The sequence below is a fragment of the Periophthalmus magnuspinnatus genome, chromosome 2, assembly GCF_009829125.3.
Source record: "Periophthalmus magnuspinnatus isolate fPerMag1 chromosome 2, fPerMag1.2.pri, whole genome shotgun sequence".
Lineage (NCBI taxonomy): Eukaryota > Metazoa > Chordata > Actinopteri > Gobiiformes > Gobiidae > Periophthalmus > Periophthalmus magnuspinnatus.
The window spans coordinates 2308027-2328937 of record NC_047127.1 but is presented as its reverse complement, the minus strand read 5'-3'; the positions used below and the strand labels follow the sequence as shown (position 1 = coordinate 2328937).

The 20911-nt window shown below is 39.6% G+C and overlaps 1 protein-coding gene and 1 long non-coding RNA gene across 3 annotated transcripts in view; both read left to right on the top strand.

The window, feature by feature from the left end:
• The first annotated feature begins 6197 nt into the window (after positions 1-6197).
• LOC129456868 (uncharacterized) overlaps positions 6198-20911 on the top strand; it is a 118034-nt gene continuing 103320 nt past the window's right edge. Inside the window, exon 1 of the long non-coding RNA XR_008648988.1 lies at positions 6198-6252. This is a non-coding gene — a long non-coding RNA (uncharacterized LOC129456868). The remainder of the gene's footprint in view (positions 6253-20911) is intronic.
• Positions 10177-20911, top strand: part of xirp2a (xin actin binding repeat containing 2a) — a 91467-nt gene continuing 80732 nt past the window's right edge. The window contains exon 1 of one of the 2 annotated variants that reach the window (XM_055227282.1): positions 10177-10677. In XM_055227282.1, coding sequence (XP_055083257.1) covers positions 10375-10677 — 303 coding nt within the window. In that variant the 5' untranslated portion in view covers positions 10177-10374. Of the gene's footprint in view, positions 10685-20911 lie in introns of both variants that reach the window. The other variant, XM_055227279.1, reaches the window with a different exon arrangement.

The window sequence follows — 20911 nt, the reverse complement described above, 5'->3', positions numbered from 1 at the left end:
CACAACGCCTGGGAAAAAAACTCCTCGTTAGCCGCTCATTCCGTAAATCCTTCGTCGTCGGACACCGCTGAGGTCGACAGAGGACGCTCCCGGACCCGCAACCGTCTAGAAACCTCGCGGCGCCGCAGAGAACGCGCTTATGAATTATGAACTCAGCATTAAGACGGGGTCCAATTATAGCCTCGCGGTGTTTTATGTCTGCGGAGAAAGGGCCAACGCCAGTATGTACGGTCGTCATTACACGCCGCATAACCACGGACGCCACCGCATCACGTAAAAACCCAACGCCAAACCCCGCCAAACCCGCCGTGTTTCTAATCAACCCCAAATTCCATCTTATTAAAGCCTGAGTTTGACTTTTATTCTGAGTTAATTGGCTCGGTGCAGTTCCACCAGTGTCCAGCAGAGGGAGCCATTCATTTTATTCACTTATGATAAAAGTACTTCTCTGGCTCTTTCTCGGTCTCGCTCTGCAGCAGCGGGATAATTATGTCCCCTGAGACCTACACAAATGTCCCAGCTGTCTTTTTACCTGCTTTTTCTTTGTGGGATTGATCCAGAATGTTCTTAAAGTCACGATTAACACTTAGAACCGCGTCATCTACCTGTTCCACTTCAGCGCGTAGCTTAAATCTATAGATACAACATATATTTTTGCGTCTTTTTGCTGATAATCGGCGGGTAATGTATGCAGAGATGCCCAGAGCTAAACGGGGCGAGTCTGGGTTGTGCTTGGGACGGGAGGGCGCTGGGAGTACGAGGTGCCACAGGGGGGCGGCGTTGGCTCTAGTGCAAAGTGTCACCGTGTCATTAGCGGGATGCAGTTTATCAGCACAAACGCAGACGGAAAACAGGATTTATTTGCATTAAACACAAATAAAACACGACAAAACTGATCCAGATGTGTTGTGTAACTGTTCGTTTTCTCTCAAGTAACGACAGATCAGCTTTGAAGGAATAAAAGTTCAAATATTCGAGATGTTTTGATCCGATTATGATCATAAATAAATTGGTGAACAGCCTCATTTGCAGCAGAAAAACCGTAACATCAGGTGTGGAGGAAATAAAAGCTGAAATATGAAGTATCTTTGAGTATTTGTACAGACTGATATTTCTCACTCATTTAATGTTTAGTTCAGTGACAGTTTCATTTTGGGTCGTTTGTGAGACTCAGATCAGGTTTATATATTTGTCGTTAGTTTTGATGTTTCGACCCATGTTTGTCTTTGTAAAGCCGACATTTTTATACTGTATTTATTTTATTTAGTTTTATTTATATATTTATTCATTTATCTGTATATGTGTCTAGCTTTTTATTCTTTTTTTCCAGATTTTTTTCTTGATTAATTAATTTATTTATCTATGCATCTATCTTTTTTCTTTATTTCTTAATTTATTTCTTAATTTATTTATCTGTCTATCTTTCTTTTTTCTTAATTTATTTATCTATTTATTCTTTTTCTCTTTTTCTTTCTTTCTGTCTCATTTTTTCTTTATTTATTTATCTATCTATCTATCTATCCATCTTTTGTTCCTAATTTTTTTCGTATTTTTTTCCTTAATTTATTTATCTATCTGTCTGTCTTTTTTTCTTAATGTATTTATCTATTTAATCTTTTTCTTTTTTCTTTCTTTCTGTCTTATGTTTTCAGATTTTTTTCTTTATTTATTTGTCTTTCTTTCTTTCTTTTTTTCTTTATTTATTGTTCTTTCTTTCCTAATTTTTTTCTTAATTTTTTCCTTAATTTATCTGTTTCTTTTTTTCTTTATTATTTATTTATTTTTTTATCTATCTTATCTATCTTTTTTTAATTTATTAATTTATTTTATTTATTCATTTTACATTTATTTATTTATTTTAATTATTTATTTATTTATTTATTTTTATTATTTATTTATTTATTTATTTTAATTTTAATGTTTTTATTTTTTTTAATTTTTTTATTCCCTCTGTTAAAATCTATAACAAACCAAATAAGGTAATTTCCTTGTTTGACCAGCAGAGGGCGGACTCACACAGGTTATAATAATGAACCCAGCGAGAACAAGAGCAGCACCTGGACGTGTCCTTCAGTGAGACAGACCGAGGAGACAAATGTTTATAAAAGTATAATAATGACACATTTTAAAGTATTTGTTCTAAAATATTAATACTCAGAGCCGTCCACATAAATAGACTCATGTAGATTCAAACAAAGAGAGTTCAGTTTTAGATTTTAAAGTGAAAAAACGTGGAAAACAAACCTTTATTTTCCATAATCTCTCCCCAGGACAGTGTCATTTCTTTATAATCCGAGTTTAAACCCGAGCGTTTGGTCTCACACTTTAAACCTGAAACATGTGGAAAAGCAGAGTCAGTTTTTCCTCTTCTTTTTTTTTCTTTTTTTTTTTTTTTTTTTTTTTTAGAGGGTGGAAATAGTCCGGGGAGCACGTGGCGTCACGACCTGCTCTGGTTTTAAAAAAGACCAAAGAACATGTGCAGTAAAAGTGAACAGCTCCTTTTACGTCTCCAGCAGAGGGCGCTGTGTGATTTGCGTCATCTGTCACTTTATGATGAAAAGATCTGAATGTGACGTCACAGCTTTAACAGGAGTGAGGAGGAAAAAAACGGCTTGAGACGAGTTTGGAGTAAATTTAAGTGACATAATTTGGGGAAAAGAATCAAAATCTGCCCCAAAATAAAAGCAGATCTAATCGGACACGGACTGTTCTGGAATCGAAACGATCGATATCAACATCAACCATGAAAAAAAAAACAAAAAAAACATGTTTTAAATCTCTACAAGGTTTATTTTTAAAACACTTATGGTTTAGTCCTGGTTTAGTCCTGGTTCAGTCCTGGTTTAGTCCTGGTTTAGTCCCTGGTTTAGTCCTGGTTCAGTCCTGCTTTAGTCCTGGTTTAGTCCCTGTTTCAGTTCAAGTTTAGTCCTGGTTTAGTCCTCGTTTAATCCTCGTTTAATCCTCGTTTAGTCCTTGTTTGGTCCTCGTTTGGTCCTGGTTCAGTCCTGATTTAGTCCCTGTTTCAGTTCAAGTTTAGTCCTGGTTTAGTCCTCGTTTAGTCCTCGTTTAATCCTCATTTAATCCTCATTTAGTCCTTGTTTGGTCCTCGTTTGGTCCTGGTTCAGTCCTGGTTTGGTCCTGGTTTAGTCCTGGTTTAGTTCCGTTTTAGTCCCATTTTAGTCCCGGTTCACTTCCTGTATCACCACACGATGACATCACAAGGTGGAACAGAGTGTTTTCAGTCTGAGAGAAAAACTCAGCCCAAATCTACAGTTTTTTTTTTTTTTCTGTGTGAAACGTGTGAATGAAACGTGCCTTTCAGCCTCGTCTCACCGTGTCGACCTTAAGCGTTTCAGCTCCGTGTCACATGACCTGGCTGTGATGATGATGAAGACGAGGAGGAAGTAAAAGAGCCGTAACCCGAGCGGCGCCGTGGTCACCTGACCCGGCCCGACCGCGTCTCCCGGAGTGCCTCGAAAGTGAGGAGGAAGTGTCGTAATCTGCATTGTCCAGCTCTCCGGGGAGGCGAGCTGAAACGTAACGTAACGCCGCCGAGAACGAGCCAGATCAGCCCTCGCCAAAACAAAACGTCTCATTAACTGTTATGGGACATTAAAGTGGACGTCACGTATGCAGAGACTGATGTGTCCTGAAGTGAATAAAAGTCTTAAATTACACAAAATAAACTCCTGTGAGCGTTTGGCCTTGAGAAAACAGACCTGGAGTTGTGTTTTGTTTCATTTAGATCCACCTTGTGATGTCATCAAGTGGTCGTTTTCAAGTTAAACGTCCTATATTGCATAAAACTGACTCTTGTGAGCGTTTAACCGTGTTATAATATTGTTAACGCGTAGAAAACATACCTGGAGTTGTAGATGTGGATGAAACAAAACACATTTACAAAGTTCAAAATGCTCTGTTCCACCTTGTGATGTCATCAAGTGGTAGTTTTCCATTTAAAGGTCTTATATCACGCTCAAAATAGACTCTAATAGAACTTTAATCCATGTTCTAATGCGGTTACCTCCTAAAAAACAGACCTGGAGTTGTGTTTTGTTTCTTTCACATCTATATCTCCAAAGCTCTAAACGCTCTGTTGCACCTTGTGATGTCATCAAGTGATCGTTGTCAAGTTAAACGTCCAATATTACACAAAATTGACTCATCGGAGCGTCAAGACATGTTATAATGCTGTTACTGCATAGAAAACATATCAAGAATTGTAGATATGAATGGAACGAAACACATTTCCAAAGTTCTAAACGCTCTGTTGCACCTTGTGATGTCATCAAGTGGTCGTTTTCCATTTAAAGGTCTTATATCACGCTCAAAATAGACTGATAGAGCTTTAATCCATGTTTTGATGCTCTTACCTTCTCCAAAACAGACCTGGAGTTGTGTTTTGTTTCGTTCACATCAATATCTCCAAAGTTCAAAACGCTCTGTTCCACCTTGTGATGTCATCAAGTGGTAGTTTTCAAGTTAACTCCTCCTCCTTTTACCTTTAGTTCTGTAGAGATAAGTGGCAACTCCAGAACTGAAATGATCCAAATGATTCTAGAAATGAAGGTGTGTGGAGTTTAAAAACACAGCACTTCCTGTATCGCCACATGATGACATCACAAGGTGGAACGGAGCGTTTTCTCAGCCTAAATCTGCAGGGTTTTTTGTGTGTTAAACATGAGAATAAAACAAAACACAACTCCATGTCCGTTTGCGACGAGTAAACAACATTATAACATAAATCTGAACGTGGCGTAACACGAGCCCTTTAAAGCGAAACACATTTTGTCGATTAACTTCCGCGACATAAACGGCGTTTGATGAGCGGCGAGTTTTAAAAAACGCCATAATGATTTTAATATAATCTGCGACAAGATCAGATACTGGGCCTCGAGTGTTTCAGATCATCATTAAAACACGACAGATCCCTCCGAGCGCCCAGAAACGCCGCCGCCGATGGAACGCGGCGTGCTTAGATTAGCCATCGTTTGGACGGCGTTTTTTCTGGCGCCGGTTCTGAACATTTTTCTGTGTCATGACTAAAAGACGTGTTTTTATGTTGTTCCAGAGCGAGGGAACAGACGGCTCTTTGGTGGCGTAAAGTAGGTCCCGTTTGAACGCGCCATGCCCGTGTCAGCGAGCGTTTAATTTGTGATCAGATGGATTTCGGCGTCGTCTTAATGAACAAAGCGAGACGGTGGTGGTCCCGCGTTCAAACACAAAGCGTATTTTATTAAAGGGCCGTTTTAGTTCCCCCCGGTGAGTCTTTTCGTGGGAATCGTTGCGCTGATAGATCGCCTTGTTCCATTACGCGCCCGTTTCGGTGTTAGCGACGCCACATTAGCCGTCCCCCCGGACCGGACTTAAAACACTGCGGGTTTAAAGATGCTCTTCTTCAACGAGACGCGGTTCCCCCCCCCGGGCCTCGGTGTTTTTATGAGTGTGGAGATGGGCCCCGTCTCGAGTGGAGGAGAGGGAGGGTGGAGCGGGTGATTGACAGGTGGAGGTGGAGGAGGAGGAGGAGGAGGACGTCATATCAGACTGAGGTGGAGAAGGACGAGTCCAAACACAGAGTTTACAGGTTAATGTATGTTTATAAGATCACATGTGGACCTGGTTTAGACCTGGTTTGATTCCGGTTTTGTTCCTGGTTTAGCCCTAGTTTAGTTTATGTTTAGTACTGGTTAAGTTCTGGTTTAGTCCATGTTTAATTTCAGTTTAGACCTGGTTTAGTCCCATTTTAGTCATGATTTAGTTCTGGATTTGTCCCGTTTTAGTCCCAGTTTGGTCACATTTTAGTCCTGGTTTAGTCCTGGTTTAGTCCCGATTTAGTCCCGTTTTAGTCCTGGTTTAGTCCATGTTTGATCTCAGTTTAGACCTGGTTTAGTCCCGTTTTAGTCCTGGTTTAGTCCTGGTTTAGTCCCAGTTTAGTCCCGTTTTAGTTCTGGTTTAGTCCTAGTTTAGTCCATGTTTAATCTCGGTTTAGTCCTGGTTTAGTCCTGGTTTAATCCTGGTTTAGTCCTGGTTTAGTCCTGGTTTAGTCTTGGTTTAGTCCTGGTTTAGACCTGGTTTAGTCCTGGTTTAGTCCTGGTCTAGTCCTGGTCTAATCCTGGTTTAGTCCTGGTTTAGTCCTGGTTTAGTCCTGGTTTAGTCCTGGTTTAGTCTTGGTTTAGTCCTGGTTTAGACCTGGTTTAGTCCTGGTTTAGTCCTGGTCTAGTCCTGGTCTAATCCTGGTCTAGTCCTGGTCTAGTCCTGGTCTAGTCCTGGTTTAATCCTGGTTTAATCCTGGTTTAGACCTGGTTTAGTTATGGTTTAGTCCTGGTTTAGTCCTGGTCTAGTCCTGGTTTAATCCTGGTTTAATCCTGGTTTAGACCTGGTTTAGTCCTGGTCTAGTCCTGGTTTAATCCTGGTTTAGACCTGGTTTAGTCCTGGTCTAGTCCTGGTCTAGTCCTGGTTTAGTCCTGGTTTAGTCCTGGTTTAGTCCCGGTTTAGTCCCGGTTTAGTCCCGGTTTAGTCCCGGTTTAGTCCCGGTTTAGTCCCGGTTTAGTCCCGGTTTAGTCCCGGTTTAGTCCCGGTCTCTGAAGTATTCCTCGTCTAAATCTTTAACTTAACTCTTTGTGTGACTCATTCCAGACTCAAACTGTTTTGTTCTGTTGTTTATTTCTTCCTCCCGTCTCTTGATTTTTCAGTTTTTTATCTTTATAATCATCGTTCGTGTCTTAAATCTCTCTCTTCACGTCGGTGTCGTACTTTAGTCTAAACCGTGCGTTGGGGCGACGTTAGGATTTCGCTCAATGGCGTAACTGAACCTCTCTATTCTTGAAAGCCGAGTGCGAGCTTCAGCGGACACAGGATCCAGCTGAAAGTGACACATACTTTTACATAATGGATGCGTCGCCGGGATAAACGAAGCGATACTGTGCTCGCCGCGGTACTATCAGTCACATATATCATGACGCTTCTTTCATTAGCAGTGGATTACCCGGATTACCTCCCCTCCCCGGGCTCCCGTCTATTGACATTTTCACTGAGGCTTTGAACGGGCCGCGTACGCCTCGCCTTTATTTCTCCCCGATCCAATAACCGAGCCGTCACTCAGCGCCGGGTCGTCCCGTCGTCTCCTCTCCATCACCCGACCCGCGCTTTTCGTCGCTAACGTAAAAACCGTAGACTAAGTGTAAAAAAGCGGATGTCACCCCCCGGCGTTTCAAGCTCAACGAGGCGAGTAAAGAGCCAAAGAGCCAATCAGGAGCGAGGTTGTTGGAAGTAGCGCCTCTTCCCGCCTGCAGTGCTGGTTTGGCAAGTAACGGGCGCTTAGCAACGCTTAGCAACGCTGTCAATCAAAGCTGTTGCTAACGCTAACGGGAGCGACTTTGGGGAATTATTAATGTTCATATCTTGATTTAAAAAAAAGATTTAAGTTCTGGTTTAGTCCACGTTTTAGTCCACGTTTAGTCCTGGTTTAGTCCACATTTTAGTCCTGGTTTAGTCCACATTTAGTCCACGTTTAGTCCACGTTTTAGTCCTGGTTTAGTCCACGTTTAGTCCACGTTTAGTCCACGTTTTAGTCCTGGTTTAGTCCACGTTTAGTCCACGTTTAGTCCACGTTTTAGTCCACGTTTAGTCCTGGTTTAGTCCTGGTTTAGTCCACGCTTAGTCCACGTGTAGTCCACGTTTAGTCCACATTTAGTCCTGGTTAAGTCCACATTTAGTCCACCTTTAGTCCTGGTTAAGTCCACATTTAGTCCACCTTTAGTCCACGTTTAGTCCACGTTTAGTCCTGGTTTAGTCCACGTTTAGTCCACCTTTAGTCCACATTTAGTCCTGGTTTAGTTCATGTTTAGTCCTGGTTTAGTCCACATTTAGTCCTGGTTTAGACCACATTTAGTCCTGGTTTAGTCCACATTTAGTCCTGGTTTAGTTCACGTTTAGTCCTGGTTTAGTCCACGGTTTAGTCCTGGTTTAGTCCACGTTTAGTCCTGGTTTAGTCCTGGTTTAGTCCTGGTTTAGTCCACGGTTTAGTCCTGGTTTAGTCCACGTTTAGTCCTGGTTTAGTTCACGTTTAGTCCACATTTAGTCCTGGTTTAGTCCTGGTTTAGTCCTGGTTTAAAGATGAGCCACAGATTTTCAATAGAAAGTGAACTGGAGCCAGAGTGGATGGAGCAGGAAGTGCGCTCACGATCACTTCCTGTTTGTAGCGCGGCGTTAGCATGTTAGCTCTGACGTTTCACAGGTGGAGGAGGAAACAGCTGAACCGTGACTCAAAATAAACGTGTGGCTCCAGAGGAAACGGGAACTGCCCAGGAAGTAAATCTGAACAATAAACGCCGCGCCGCCGACCCCGCCGCGGCACCCGAGGTCAACGCTCCGAGCACTTCCTGGTTTTGTTCAGTTAAAGGGTCGACTCTCACACGTGGAAAGTGACGTATAGAAGCTTTAAATCAAGTTCTGACGACGTTTCCTCCTGAAAAACAGACCTGGACATGAGATTTACTCTTTTTACGTCCAATTAAAGGCGAAAACACGATATCGTCTTAACCGATACCGCGGAACCGATTCTTCAAACAGTTCTTTTCAGATGTTTCTCCACGTTTCTAGTCGTTTCTTCTCGTCTGAAGTTGTTTTTGGACTGATTTATGTTTGAGTTTAATCTTTATTTTTGACTATTTTCTCGTTTACCTCAGTATTTGTACTTTTACTTTTACTTAAGTAACTAAACGTTGTACTTTTTCCTTCGTTGTTAAAGTCACGACTCTTAAAACTCCAGCTGTTTTCTGCCGTTGTCCGTGTCGATTCTTCATAAACCGACAAAGTCATAAAATTCAAATGAGGCTGATTCATAGAAAACGTGACCCAGAGTCGTAAAAGATGAAACGTTTAAAATAAAACGAGTTTGTACGATTTAAAGAAACAAACAGACCTGGAGTTTGTGTTTATGTTTCATTCACACGTTTAACTAAAAAAAAACAACTGAAGATTTAAACTGAGCTCTTCTCTCAAACTGAAAACACTCTGTTCCACCTTGTGATGTCATCGTGTGGTGATACAGGATGTGATCCAGGTCTAAGCCGGGACTAAACCAGGACTAAACCAGGTCTAAACCAGAACTAAACCAGGACTAAACCAGGACTAAACCAGGACTAAACCAGAACTAAACCAGGTCTAAACCAGGACTAAACTAGGACTAAACCAGGTCTAAACCAGGACTAAACCAGGACTAAACCAGGACTAAACCAGGACGAAACCAGGACGAAACCAGGACGAAACCAGGACTAAACTAGGACTAAACTAGGACTAAACCAGGACTAAACCAGGACTAAACTAGGACTAAACCAGGTCTAAACCAGGACTAAACCAGGAATAAACCAGGACTGAACCAGGACAAAATCAGGACTAAACTAGGACTAAACTAGGACTAAACCAGGACTAAACCAGGACGAAACCAGGACTAAATCAGGACTAAACCAGGACTAAACTAGGTCTAAACCAGGACTAAACCAGGTCTAAACCAGGACTAATCCAGGACTAAACCAGGACTAATCCAGGACTAAACCAGGACTAAACCAGGTCTAAACCAGGTCTAAACCAGGTCTAAACCAGGACTAAACCAGAACTAAACCAGAACTAAACCAGAACTAAACCAGAACTAAACCAGGTCTAAAATAATTTCCTGAATCATTTGGATCATTTCAGCTCTAGATTATCATCTCGACTGAAGCTAAAACGTCGCTGTTCTGTTAAACTCCCACTTTGTGACATCACAAGGTGGAACGTCGCATCTTGATCTTTGTAGATGTAATAAAGTGAATGAAACAAAACACAACTCCAGGTCTGTTTTCGACACGTTATATCACGACTTTTACCCCGTGTCGTGTAAATAAACAGTTGTGTGTGTGTGTGTGTGTGTGTGTGTGTGTGTGTGGGGGTGTGTGGGGGTGTGTGAGTGTGTGTGTGTGTGTGTGTGTGTGTTGTATAATCTTCTACTTTCTCTTTCCTTTAACTCGAGTGTCATCCGGAGCGTTTTCTCTGCTTGTGTTTTAAATCGTTTCTCTGGAAAGTTGAGGTCAGTCTCCTCCTCCAGACTTTGGCAGGTTCCTTGTTTTTCCTCCCGTTACGTCTCCGCGTGGCATTACTTTTTCTTCTTCTTCTTCTTCTTCTTCTTCGGTATAAAAATGTGCTTTTCTATTTAGCTGTGAGTGTAATTACAGGGCACGGGAAAGAGGAGGAGGAGGAGGGACTGCGTTTTCCTCCTCTTTCCCATCCCTCCTTCGTCTGTTGTCCCTACACAACCCAAAAAACTCCCGTCTCCAAAGCTGCCCGCGCGTCCGCTTGCGTCCTCCGCCGGGTTTCCCACCTCCTGCGCTCACTTTCATGCCCCCTTTTCTCCTTCTTTTCCCTCCTTCCTTCTCGCACAATCGGCTTCCCCTCCGAGCCCGGACCTGGAGGGGGAAACGGAGGCCGGATACGGTTTCTACGACAATGGAAATTCTATCAGGAAATGGAGAAGCCGGTGCGGTGTCAGCGCCCGGAGGCTTGGGTTCTGCCCGCAGTACCTCGGAGCCACAGGTGGAGGCGACAGACGGAGCTCGGGAGCCGCAGGGGACGAGGCGCATCGAGAGATTTGACATCCAGCTCCACAGCCTCAAGAGGATGTTCGAGAAGCCGGCGAACTCGGTAAGTCGTTTGTCGTTTTTTTGGATGCGGCTGACGCTCCTGTGGCGAGGAAAAGTTCAAAACTAAAACAGAGGAGAGTTTTTTTAGTTGGATTAATGTTTTTTTGTGACCGGTTTTTGCACGATTTATAGATTTTAGTGTCGTTAACAAACACTTTGACCTCGTGAATTAAGTTTTTACGCGACGATAACTGCATTTTCTTCGGACTCCTGGGCAATTTCTGGTTAGTTTTTTATCCGTTTGACGAGATTTAAGGCGTAAAAGTTTGAATAATTACTCAAGTTCTGCATTTTTCCATTCATTTCTACAGCGCAACCGTATTTTTTTGGGCTATAATTCTATTTTACGGTTTTATTTCAGTGTTATTGTCGTTTATTATCGTTTATATTTCCTCTTTTGTTCACTTGTTCTACAAATTAAACTAAAATTAAAGCTGATCTAGTCTTGGTTCTGTTTCTCTCCGAGTTTAGTCCTCGTTGAGTCTAGTTTTACCGTGTCTGCAGGGCCGGTTCAGACTATAAGCAGACTGGGCAGCTGCTTTGGGGCCCGAGGTCAGCAGGGGGCCCCCAAGAGCTCATACGTTTATACTGGAAATAATATAATATGTCAAGTTTTATTGGACACAGGGCTTGTGTGTTTGCAGTAGCCTAAATATCCCTCTCAAACGATTACATTTGTTTGTTTTTTTTATTAATAGTACTAAAATATCTGCTGCTGTGTTTGTTTTTGAGTCGGGCAGAGGTGAGGGCAGCTCTGTGTTCACGCCGGTGCAAAGACCCGCCTTTATAATGTAAATTTAAACCCACCGTCGCAACTGGAACACATTGAAATCCACAAGAAATGAAGAAAAAATGTCTAGACTTCGAAAAATCCTGAGCCCCCCTAGTTATACGTTTGTGTTCTGTTCTTACGACTGTGTTAGGTGTGATGTTTTTGATGTTTTCAGTCTGATGTTGGTCATAAAAACACAAATAAAATTAATCGAGGTGATGAGGGGGGGGGGACCAGAGACAAATTCAGCTTAGGGCCCCCTGAAAGCTGGAACCGGCCCTGTGCATCTGTCCCATTTTAGCGATAGTGAGACTTTCTACTTGTTTTTACTGCTGTTTTTACGTTTTCTGTGAGACTAAAGCAATAAAATAAAACAGTTGAGGCTTTTTTCTTTATGTTAGAGGAAAATATGTTTAAAAAAAAGACACGATGAACTGTGAAAGTTGCCGTTTTTTCGAGAAAGGTGCGTTTTTTTGATGTTGTGAGGAATTGGACGTCGACCTGTCGCAATAATCACGATCTCGACTTCTCCTTCAGTATAAAAGTGTTTTTTATTATCGTCTGAGACCTGCTAAAAAGTATGAAGGTTTATTTTTAACACGTTCAGAATCTGAGGAAAAACAAAAATATACAAGTTTTTTAAAAATCCAGCTCAAATTTTGATCAAAATCACCACATTTGAAGCTTTTTAAGACTCAAAATCTGCAAAAAATACGTTTACTTTTTAACTTTTTTTTCTCTTTAAGCACATTTTTAAACACATACTTCAATACTTTTACTTAAATACATTTTTTCACGTTATATTTTTACTTTTACTTGTGTATTTTTTGCTCTAGTATTTGTACTTTTACTGATCAAAGCCAAAATAATCGCATTTCCGGATAATTAATAATTCTGTATTTATTATGAACAGGTTCTATATTTAAGGGTTAAAGGTTAAAGGTCATCACTATGTCAACAAACACATTTTTAGGCTCAGTATTTATTATTTTGTGCGATTTTTCTGTGGATTTCTGGTTATTTTTTTACCTTTACGATCAGATTTAAGCCGTAAAAATATGTCGTAAGTTAAAAAGTACTCGATATACTGCAGTTTTTCACTTGCGTTTCATTATTTCAGAGTTTTTTTTAGGTGTTTTGATCAAATTACTCCGATAATCCAAAACCAGAGGTGTGTTTTCCAAATTGAGACATTAACTGTTCGCTCTTTCGCTCGTCCTGTGCTCGTTTTGAAGTCGCACAGTTTGAAAACGAAGCTGACGGAGCGAAAAGTGTTTGAGAACAACGGCCAAAATGGATCCCGTCGCCGCGTTATTGGTAAACACATTTGTCCGGGGGAGAAAAGCGCCGTTTTACTTTCTCCTGGTTTTTGCTTTTTTTTGCTTATCTGGCGCGTGTGAAAGGAAAAAGAGTCGGAGGTGAGTCACTGCGGAAACTCTCTGGTTTACTGAAGTCTGCTAAAACAAACACGGCTCAGTGACCTACTTTACCTGCGACTGTGACTTTAAAGCGGAGATACGACGCAAAACGGACTCGTGTGAGCGCTAAAACGGGTTAGAAACATGTTATCGCCTCTAAAACAGACCTGGAGATGTGTTTTTGTTTCACTCACGCATGTTTAAAGACGTAAAAAGACTAATAATAAAGACTTAAGATGCTCCGTTCCACCTTGTGATGTCATGAAGTGGTAGTTTTCAAGTGAACATCTCCTTTTACCTTTAGTTCAGTCGAGATTTGCGACACCAGAGCTGAAATTATCCACGTAATTCTAGAGAAAACCCCGGGTCAGAGTTTAAAAACACAGCGGAGCACTTCCTGTATCACCACCTGATGACATCACAAGGTGGAACAGAGCGTTTTCAGTGTTTTTGAGAGAAGAACTCGGCCTAAATATGTAGAATTTGTGTGTTAAATGTGTGTGAATGAAACAAAACACAACGCCAGGTAAATTTTGTAACTTGAGTAAAAGTACAAATACTGGAGCAAAAAAAAAAACTCAAGTAAAAGTATAACGTGAAAAGATGTACTTAAGTAAAAGTATTGAAGTACGTGTTTAAAAATGTACTTAAAGAGTAAAAAGTAAAAGTATTTCGTGCAGTTTTGTTAAGTAAAAGTAGAAATACAAGAGCAAAAAAAATACTCAAGTAAAAGTATCACATGAAAAAATAAATTTAAGTAAAAGTATTAAAGTACCTGTTTGAAAATGTACTTAGAGAGTAAAAAGTAAAAGTATTTCATGCAGTTTTGTTAAGTAAAAGTACAGATACAAGAGCAAAAAAAAAAACTCAAGTAAAAGTATTGAAGTACCTGTTTGAAAATGTACTTAAAGAGTAAAAAGTAAAAGTATTTCGTGCAGTTTTGTTAAGTAAAAGTACAGATACAAGAGCAATAAAATACTCAAGTAAAAGTTAAAGTATCACATGAAAAAATGTACTTAAGTAAAAGTATTAAAGTACCTGTTTGAAAATGTACTTAAAGAGTAAAAAGTATATGTATTTCGTGCAGATTTTTAGTCGTATAAATCTTCAAATGTGGTGATTTTGATAAAGTTTTGAGCTGAATTTTGTTCAACAGAAACGACTGAATCAATCGTTTTTTTCATCTGTTTTTTTTCTTTTCTTTATTCATTTATTTATTTTTTAATCAAACTATAAATGTGTTAAATAAACTCAGACTTTTCAGCAGGTTTCAAACTATAATACAAATACTTTTACTTTTCAGTCTTGTCCAAAAATGTAGTAGAGTAGAAAGTACAGACACTGCTCTCAAATGTACTGAAGTAAAAGTAAAAAGTACACACTGTGAAATGTACTTAAGTAAAGTAGAAATACTCCCAAAAACACATTACATTCTGCAGGTGGATTATTATAAGTAAATTAATCCATTTAGGGGCTGGTGAAACTCGAGCATCCAAATTATTCTAGTGAAGACGCCGTGTTGGAGTTTAAAAACACACTGGAGCACTTCCTGTATCACCACATGATGACATCACAAGGTGGAACAGAGTGTTTTCAGTTTGACAGAAGCCTAAATCTGCAGGGTTTGTGCGTTAAACGTGTGTGAGGTCTGATTGTGATGAGGAAACGGGCTCTTTAAAGTGAATTAATCCAGTCGATTCCTCGTGTTTTGGAGACTTCCTACCCAAAAGCCCAAAGCATTCTGGGATGTGTAGTCCTGCAGTCCTGCCCCACACGCGGCTGCGCTCGGCTGACACCCGACACCCTGTTATTTAAAGGCTATTTAGAGGATCTTTATGGTCGAGCAGTATTTTAAAATAACCTTTGACTGGAAGCGACGCGAAACTTCAGGAGCCGAGTTTGCGTCTGGATTAAACCTGGAGCTGAGACCAAAAGAAAACACGACGTTATCTCCGTTAAAACGCAATTTTACGCTGTTTTCTGATCCGTTTGTGTCCACTGAGACGTGATTTATTTATTTCTATGGCGTTTAACTTATTCGACGAGCAGGTGACGTCATTATTAGGCCTAGTTACGGGTCAGATCTGTGGAGATGTGACCCTGCGCTCTGTCAGAATCATTCAAACACCTGCGACTGTGTACTACACTTTAATGCCGTGCTGTGGGACATTCCAGGGAAATTTGTAGTAATGTTGTTTCCTCGTCACAAACAGAACTGGAGTTGTGTGTTTTTTTGTTTCATTCACACGTTTAACGCACAAACAAACCTGTAGATTTAGGCTGAGTTCTTTTCTCAAAACACTGAAAAAAACGCTCTGTTCCACCTTGTGACGTCATCATGTGATACAGGAAGTGCTCCGTTTTGTGTTTTTAAACTCCACACACCTTCATTTCTAGAATCATTTAGATCATTTCCAGGTCTAGAATTTTATTTGCTTTAATTTTAATCTTATTTCATTATAGTACTATTCTATTATTATTATTATTATTATTATTATTATTATTATTATTATTTTATTATATTTTTTTATTTTTTTAATTATTATTATTATTATTATTATTATTATTATTATTATTATATTTTTTATTATTATTTTATTATTATTATTATTATTATTATTATTGTTGTTGTTGTTGTTATAATTTTTTTTTCGTTTCCTCTTTTATTTTATTTTATTACCATACTGAAAACACTCTGCTCCACCCTGTGATGTCATCAAGTGGTGACACAGGAAGTGCTCCACTGTGTTTTTAAACTCCACACACCTTCATTTCTAGAATCATTTAGATCATTTCTCCTCTGGAATTACCGTTTATTTCGACCGAACTGAAGGTAAAACATCACTGTTAACATGTAAACTCCCACTCGATGACATCACAAGGTGGAACGTCGCATTATGAGCTTTGCAGATGTGACAGTCGAATAATAAAGTGTGACTCAAACATGTGTGAATGAAACAAAACACAACTCCAGGTCTGTTTTTTAAGGAGATAACAACATTATAACACGACCAAACCCTCAGTGCATTAGTGTAATATTCTAAGTGGGGGTCAAAGGTCAAAGGTGAGCCGGGGTCAGACAGATACAGCCGTGTTTTGTGTCTCATGTTTGTTTTTCTGTCGTTTGATGCTAATGGCTCAGATAAAGCCGGGTCTTTGTTGTTCTGCTTCTTTGTCTTTCTCTTCTTTCTCCTCGTTCTCTCCGTTTGTGGAGCTTTTGTCGTTTTTAGCCGAGGCCGAAACTGCGTAAAGTGAAACGGGATCGAGTTTCACCGGATTTATTTACTCTGAATACTCCACCTGCAGAATGTAACATGTTTTTGAAGTACTTGTATTTGACTTAAGTACATTTTACACTGGATATTTTGTACCTTTACTGACATTTGAGAGCAGTATCTGTACTTTCTACTGCACTACGTTTATAAACAGGACTGAAAAGTAAAAGTATTTTTTTATTATTGTGTGAAAAGGCTGAGGGTTTATTTTTAACACCTTTAAATAAAACAAAAATATACAAATAAAATAAAAAATCAGCTCAAATCTTTATCAAAATCACCACATCTGAAGCTTTATAAGACTCAAAATTTGTGAGAAATACTTTTACGTTTTACTCGTTTTTAAACAGGTACTTTAATACTTTTACTTAGATTTTTTCGTGTGATACTTTTACTTTTACTTGAGTATTTTTTGCTGCAGTATTTGTACTTTTACTTAAGTACATGGGCACGCGACGATGTTGAAATTTCATGATATTCAAAGCCAAAATAATCGCATTTCTGGACAATTAATAATTCTATATTTATTTTGAACAGGCTCCATATTTAAAGGTTAAAGGTTAAAGGTCATCACTATATCGACAAGCACATTTTTAGGCTCAGTATTTATTATTACGTGCACTTTTTCTTTGGATTTCCGGTCATTTTTTGGCTTTACGATCAGATTTAAGCCGTAAAAATATGTCGTAAGTAAAAAAGTACTCGATATACTGCAGTTTTTTCGCTTACGTTTCACTATTTCAGAGTTTTTTCGAGGTGTTTTGGTCAATTTACTCTGGAAATGTAGATGCAAATGAAACAAAACACAACTCCAGGTCTGTTTTTGAGGAGATAACAGCACTAGAACATAGATTAAAGCTCATAAGAGTCAGTTTTGCGTAATATAGGACCTTTAATTTGAAAACTACCACTTGATGACATCACAAGGTGCAACAGAGCGTTTTGAACTTTAGAGATGTGTTTTGTTTCATTCACATCTACAACTCCAGGTCTGTTTTCTACGTGTTAACAATAATATAACATGACTTAACCCTCTATCAGAGTCTATTTCACGTCATTTAGGACCTTTAACTTGAAAACCACCACTTGATGACATCACAAGGTGCAACAGAGCGTTTTGAGCTTTGGAGACGTAGATGCGAACGAAGCAAAACACAACTCCAGGTGTGTTTTTGAGGAGGTAACTGCATTAGAACATGGATTAAAGCTCATAAGAGTCAGTTTTGTGTGATGTAGAACCTTTAAACATCTGTATTTATTGTTTTAAGTGAAAATAACGGTGATTTAAACGAGGTCGTCCGTGATTTAAACGAGGTCGTTGGGTCAAAGTCGTTTTTTTTCCGCACGTTCTGGTGATGTAATGGGGGAATTCTCTCTAAACTCTTCATGTTAACTCTGGTCTCTCATTTCTGTCTCTGCGGCTCATAATCGTTCCCGTCCATGTTTATTTTTCTTCGTCTTTGTTATGGTGAGTTTGTTAGCGGCAGGTTAATCCGATCACAAAGTAAACGCCTCGACCTTTTGAAGTGGCATTTTAAATAACGACCGTCGGTGATTCAGACGTGAATCATCCGAGCCCCCGAGGTCGCGTCCTGTTCTCTCGTCTCGTCCAAAGCTGATCCCGACGTTGTGATGATTTCTTTGTTTTATTGAGTTATTGATCAGGTGAGTCGTAGATCAGAGGCTCCGCGCGTTCGCCACAGTCTGTGTTTATAAAAGGACACGGCTCCGTCCGCTCTGGCTCCTCCCACTGCTGATGTCAGACTCGTCGTTTTGGTCGTAAATGTTTGTATTAACCCGCGACGCCTGATCCTTTTTTTGACTTATTTTGAGTTTATTGTTATTTATTTACTTTTATTATTTTGAATTATTTATTTTTGTTATTTTGAGCAATTTTTTTTAGTTATTTTGAGTTTATTTATTTATATATTTTTGTTATTTTGAGGGTTTTTTTTGTTATTTTTAGCAGTTTTTTTTCTTATTTTGAATTTATTTTATATATATTTTTTGTTATTTTGAGGGTATTTTTTTCTTATTTTTAGCAGTTTTTTTTTTCTTATTTTGAGATCATTTATTTATATTTTTTGTTATTTTGAGATTTTTTGTTATTTTGATTTTGTTTTGTTTTTTTTGTTTTTTTATTGTTTTTTTTTTACTTTATTTTTGTCATTGACTCGTCATTTTGGTCTTAAATGTTTGTATTAACTCGCTCTACATGATACTGGGGTTTTTATGTCTGTAAATCAAGATATGAACGTTAATAACAAACAAATCAAGCCACTTTTTCCCTGAAGTCGCTCCCGTTAGCGTTAGCAACAGGTTTGATTGACAGCGTTGCTAAGCGTCCGCTCCCTGCTAAACCAGCGCTCCGGATTGGCTCTTTTGTTGCTGTGATACTCCTGGTCTCTGTATGAAGGTGCAAACGCGTAAATGCTACGTTGTCCGCTAGCTTAAGGCACTAGCTAATGCTAACATGTCATTTCTGAAAAACTTGTTAACACTTTTGTCGCCGCACTCACTTTTTCTACGTAATTTACCTCGGTATAAAACTTATTAAAAGTTGAATAATGCACATCGTAATATCACATAAAGATGAAGTTCTGTCTGAATTCGCGTTAGCTGCTCTTTTACTGTTTAGCCGTTGCCATAGTAACCCTGGACGCCTCTAGCCCCGCCCCCTGCTGTCGTCAGAATCTTTTAGAGACAAACTCGGCGCAACGAACGTCTCAAACCTCGCGTAATTTTCAGATTTCACAAAGTTGTAAGTGTAAAACGATATGTGTAAGCGTAAACTCCGCCGCCACAACTGCTAGCCTCGATTAGCTTCTTTCGCCCGTCTGTGTTTGACGTCACGCTCGCTTTAATCCACTTCTTCTTCTGTTCATCCGGGCTGTGATGTTCTCTCACACATGTCGAGCGCTGTTTCTCTCGTCCTCTCCTTGTTTTCCGTCAGATAAAACCCGTGATAATGGAGCGCGCGGGCAGAGTTTCAGAATCCCGCGGAGAGCAAAGTGACCTCAGCGTTGCGGCGGGCAGATTTTCAAACATGACCTTGCGTCTGACTCATGTGGGCTCCTCCTGGGCTTAATATTTGATGATGCGCCATATTTTTCTTTCCCCGGTCCGTTTCATTATTTACGCTCGGCACAGACACAGTCATAACACGGAGATGAGTTCCCAGGTGGGCGACGGCGGGGGAGGAGCTTGACGCGTTCACACGAGTCTGAAGCGTGTTTATAATGTGAGCTGAGCAGGGGCGGCGCCGGCGAGGGGGCTGAGGGGGCTGAGGGGGCGCCAGCCACATTTAGAATCATTAAAGCCCCCCCTGTAGCTTCTTCAAAGTTTTTTTCCGACAATTTAATATCACATCCAGTCTCAAAAAATGCTCAAATCGAAACTGCAAGAATCATTTGCATCATTTCAGCCCTAGAACTCCGAATTAATTTATTATTTTTGTTTTAAATTTGTTTAAAAACAGCAAAACAAACATATTATGGGGCGTTTCCTTGTCACAAACAGACCTGGAGTTGTGTTTTTTTTGTTTTTTTGGGGTTTTTTTTACGCATGTTTAACACACAAATCCTGCATATTTAGCCTCAGTTTTTCTCTGTTCCACCTTGTGATGTCATCATGTGCAATACAGGAAGTGCTCCGTTGTGTTTTTAAGCTCCACACACCTTCACTAGAATCATTAAAAATCATTTCCAGGCCTAGAATTCCACATTAGTTTATCGTTTTTTTGTTGTATATTTGTTTAAAACGGCGACGCAAACGTGTTAGGAGGTCGGGGGGGGGGGGGGGGGGACGCTCTGTTGGTAAAAGGCCCCCCCCCCCCCTTCCCCCCGCTTAGCTCCTCCGACGAAAAATACCTGTTTCCGGCCCTGGAGCTGACCATACGTGTTAGCAGTTTGTGTAATCGCTCAGACGTCCAGGTATGATCCAAAACGAAAGAAAAAATAATATTCTGGAGCTGGACGAAGGTTTTAGCGTGACGTTTTGCCGCTTATTTCAACAGCGTTTTCAGTTACAGTTACAAAAAATGGTAAATGTTCGTATTTTTGTAAAGCGTTTTTTTTTTTTTTTCCACTTTTAAGGCTCAAAGCGGACCACTCTTAAGCGTCTTGCCCAAGGACATAACAACAGCATTCATCTGTAGGACCAACTGAGCTACTCTCGCTGTAGTAAAGATGCTTTCGGTGCTAAAGAAAAGACTTAACAGCGACTTTTTTTTATACCCAAATGGTATTTTAAAAGGTTTTTTTTTTAGACAATATTGTAATTCTCAACACAAAATGATCATATTTGTTTATTATACTTGTAGTTTTAAAGTAATTCTGATAAAACTGTTCAGAAAAGCTCCGTTTTTACACAGTGATTTTTGTTTTTCAGTATCGACGCTCGCTTAAATGAGTATCAAGTATCGATACTCATTTTCGCAGTGATTTTCGACACTGTTATGTAAATCTTTACTAATAGTGTTTTACCAGATTTGTACTTTGTCGTATAGAATAGGCTTGGACGATTCTGTTGTCTTTTATTAATTTGTTCCTATGGATTTTATTTGCTTGTTTTATTTGATTTTTTTTTTTTTATTGCTTTTATATACATTTTTTTTTTTTTTTTTTTTTTTTGCTATTTGATTTTAGTCTAAATGTTGATTTATTTAACTAGTTTATTTGTGCAGCACTTTGGAGACTGCATTTGTTTGTGAAATGTGCCAGATAAATAAAGTGGATTAGATTCTCACGGCCAAAATAATTGCGATAAAAC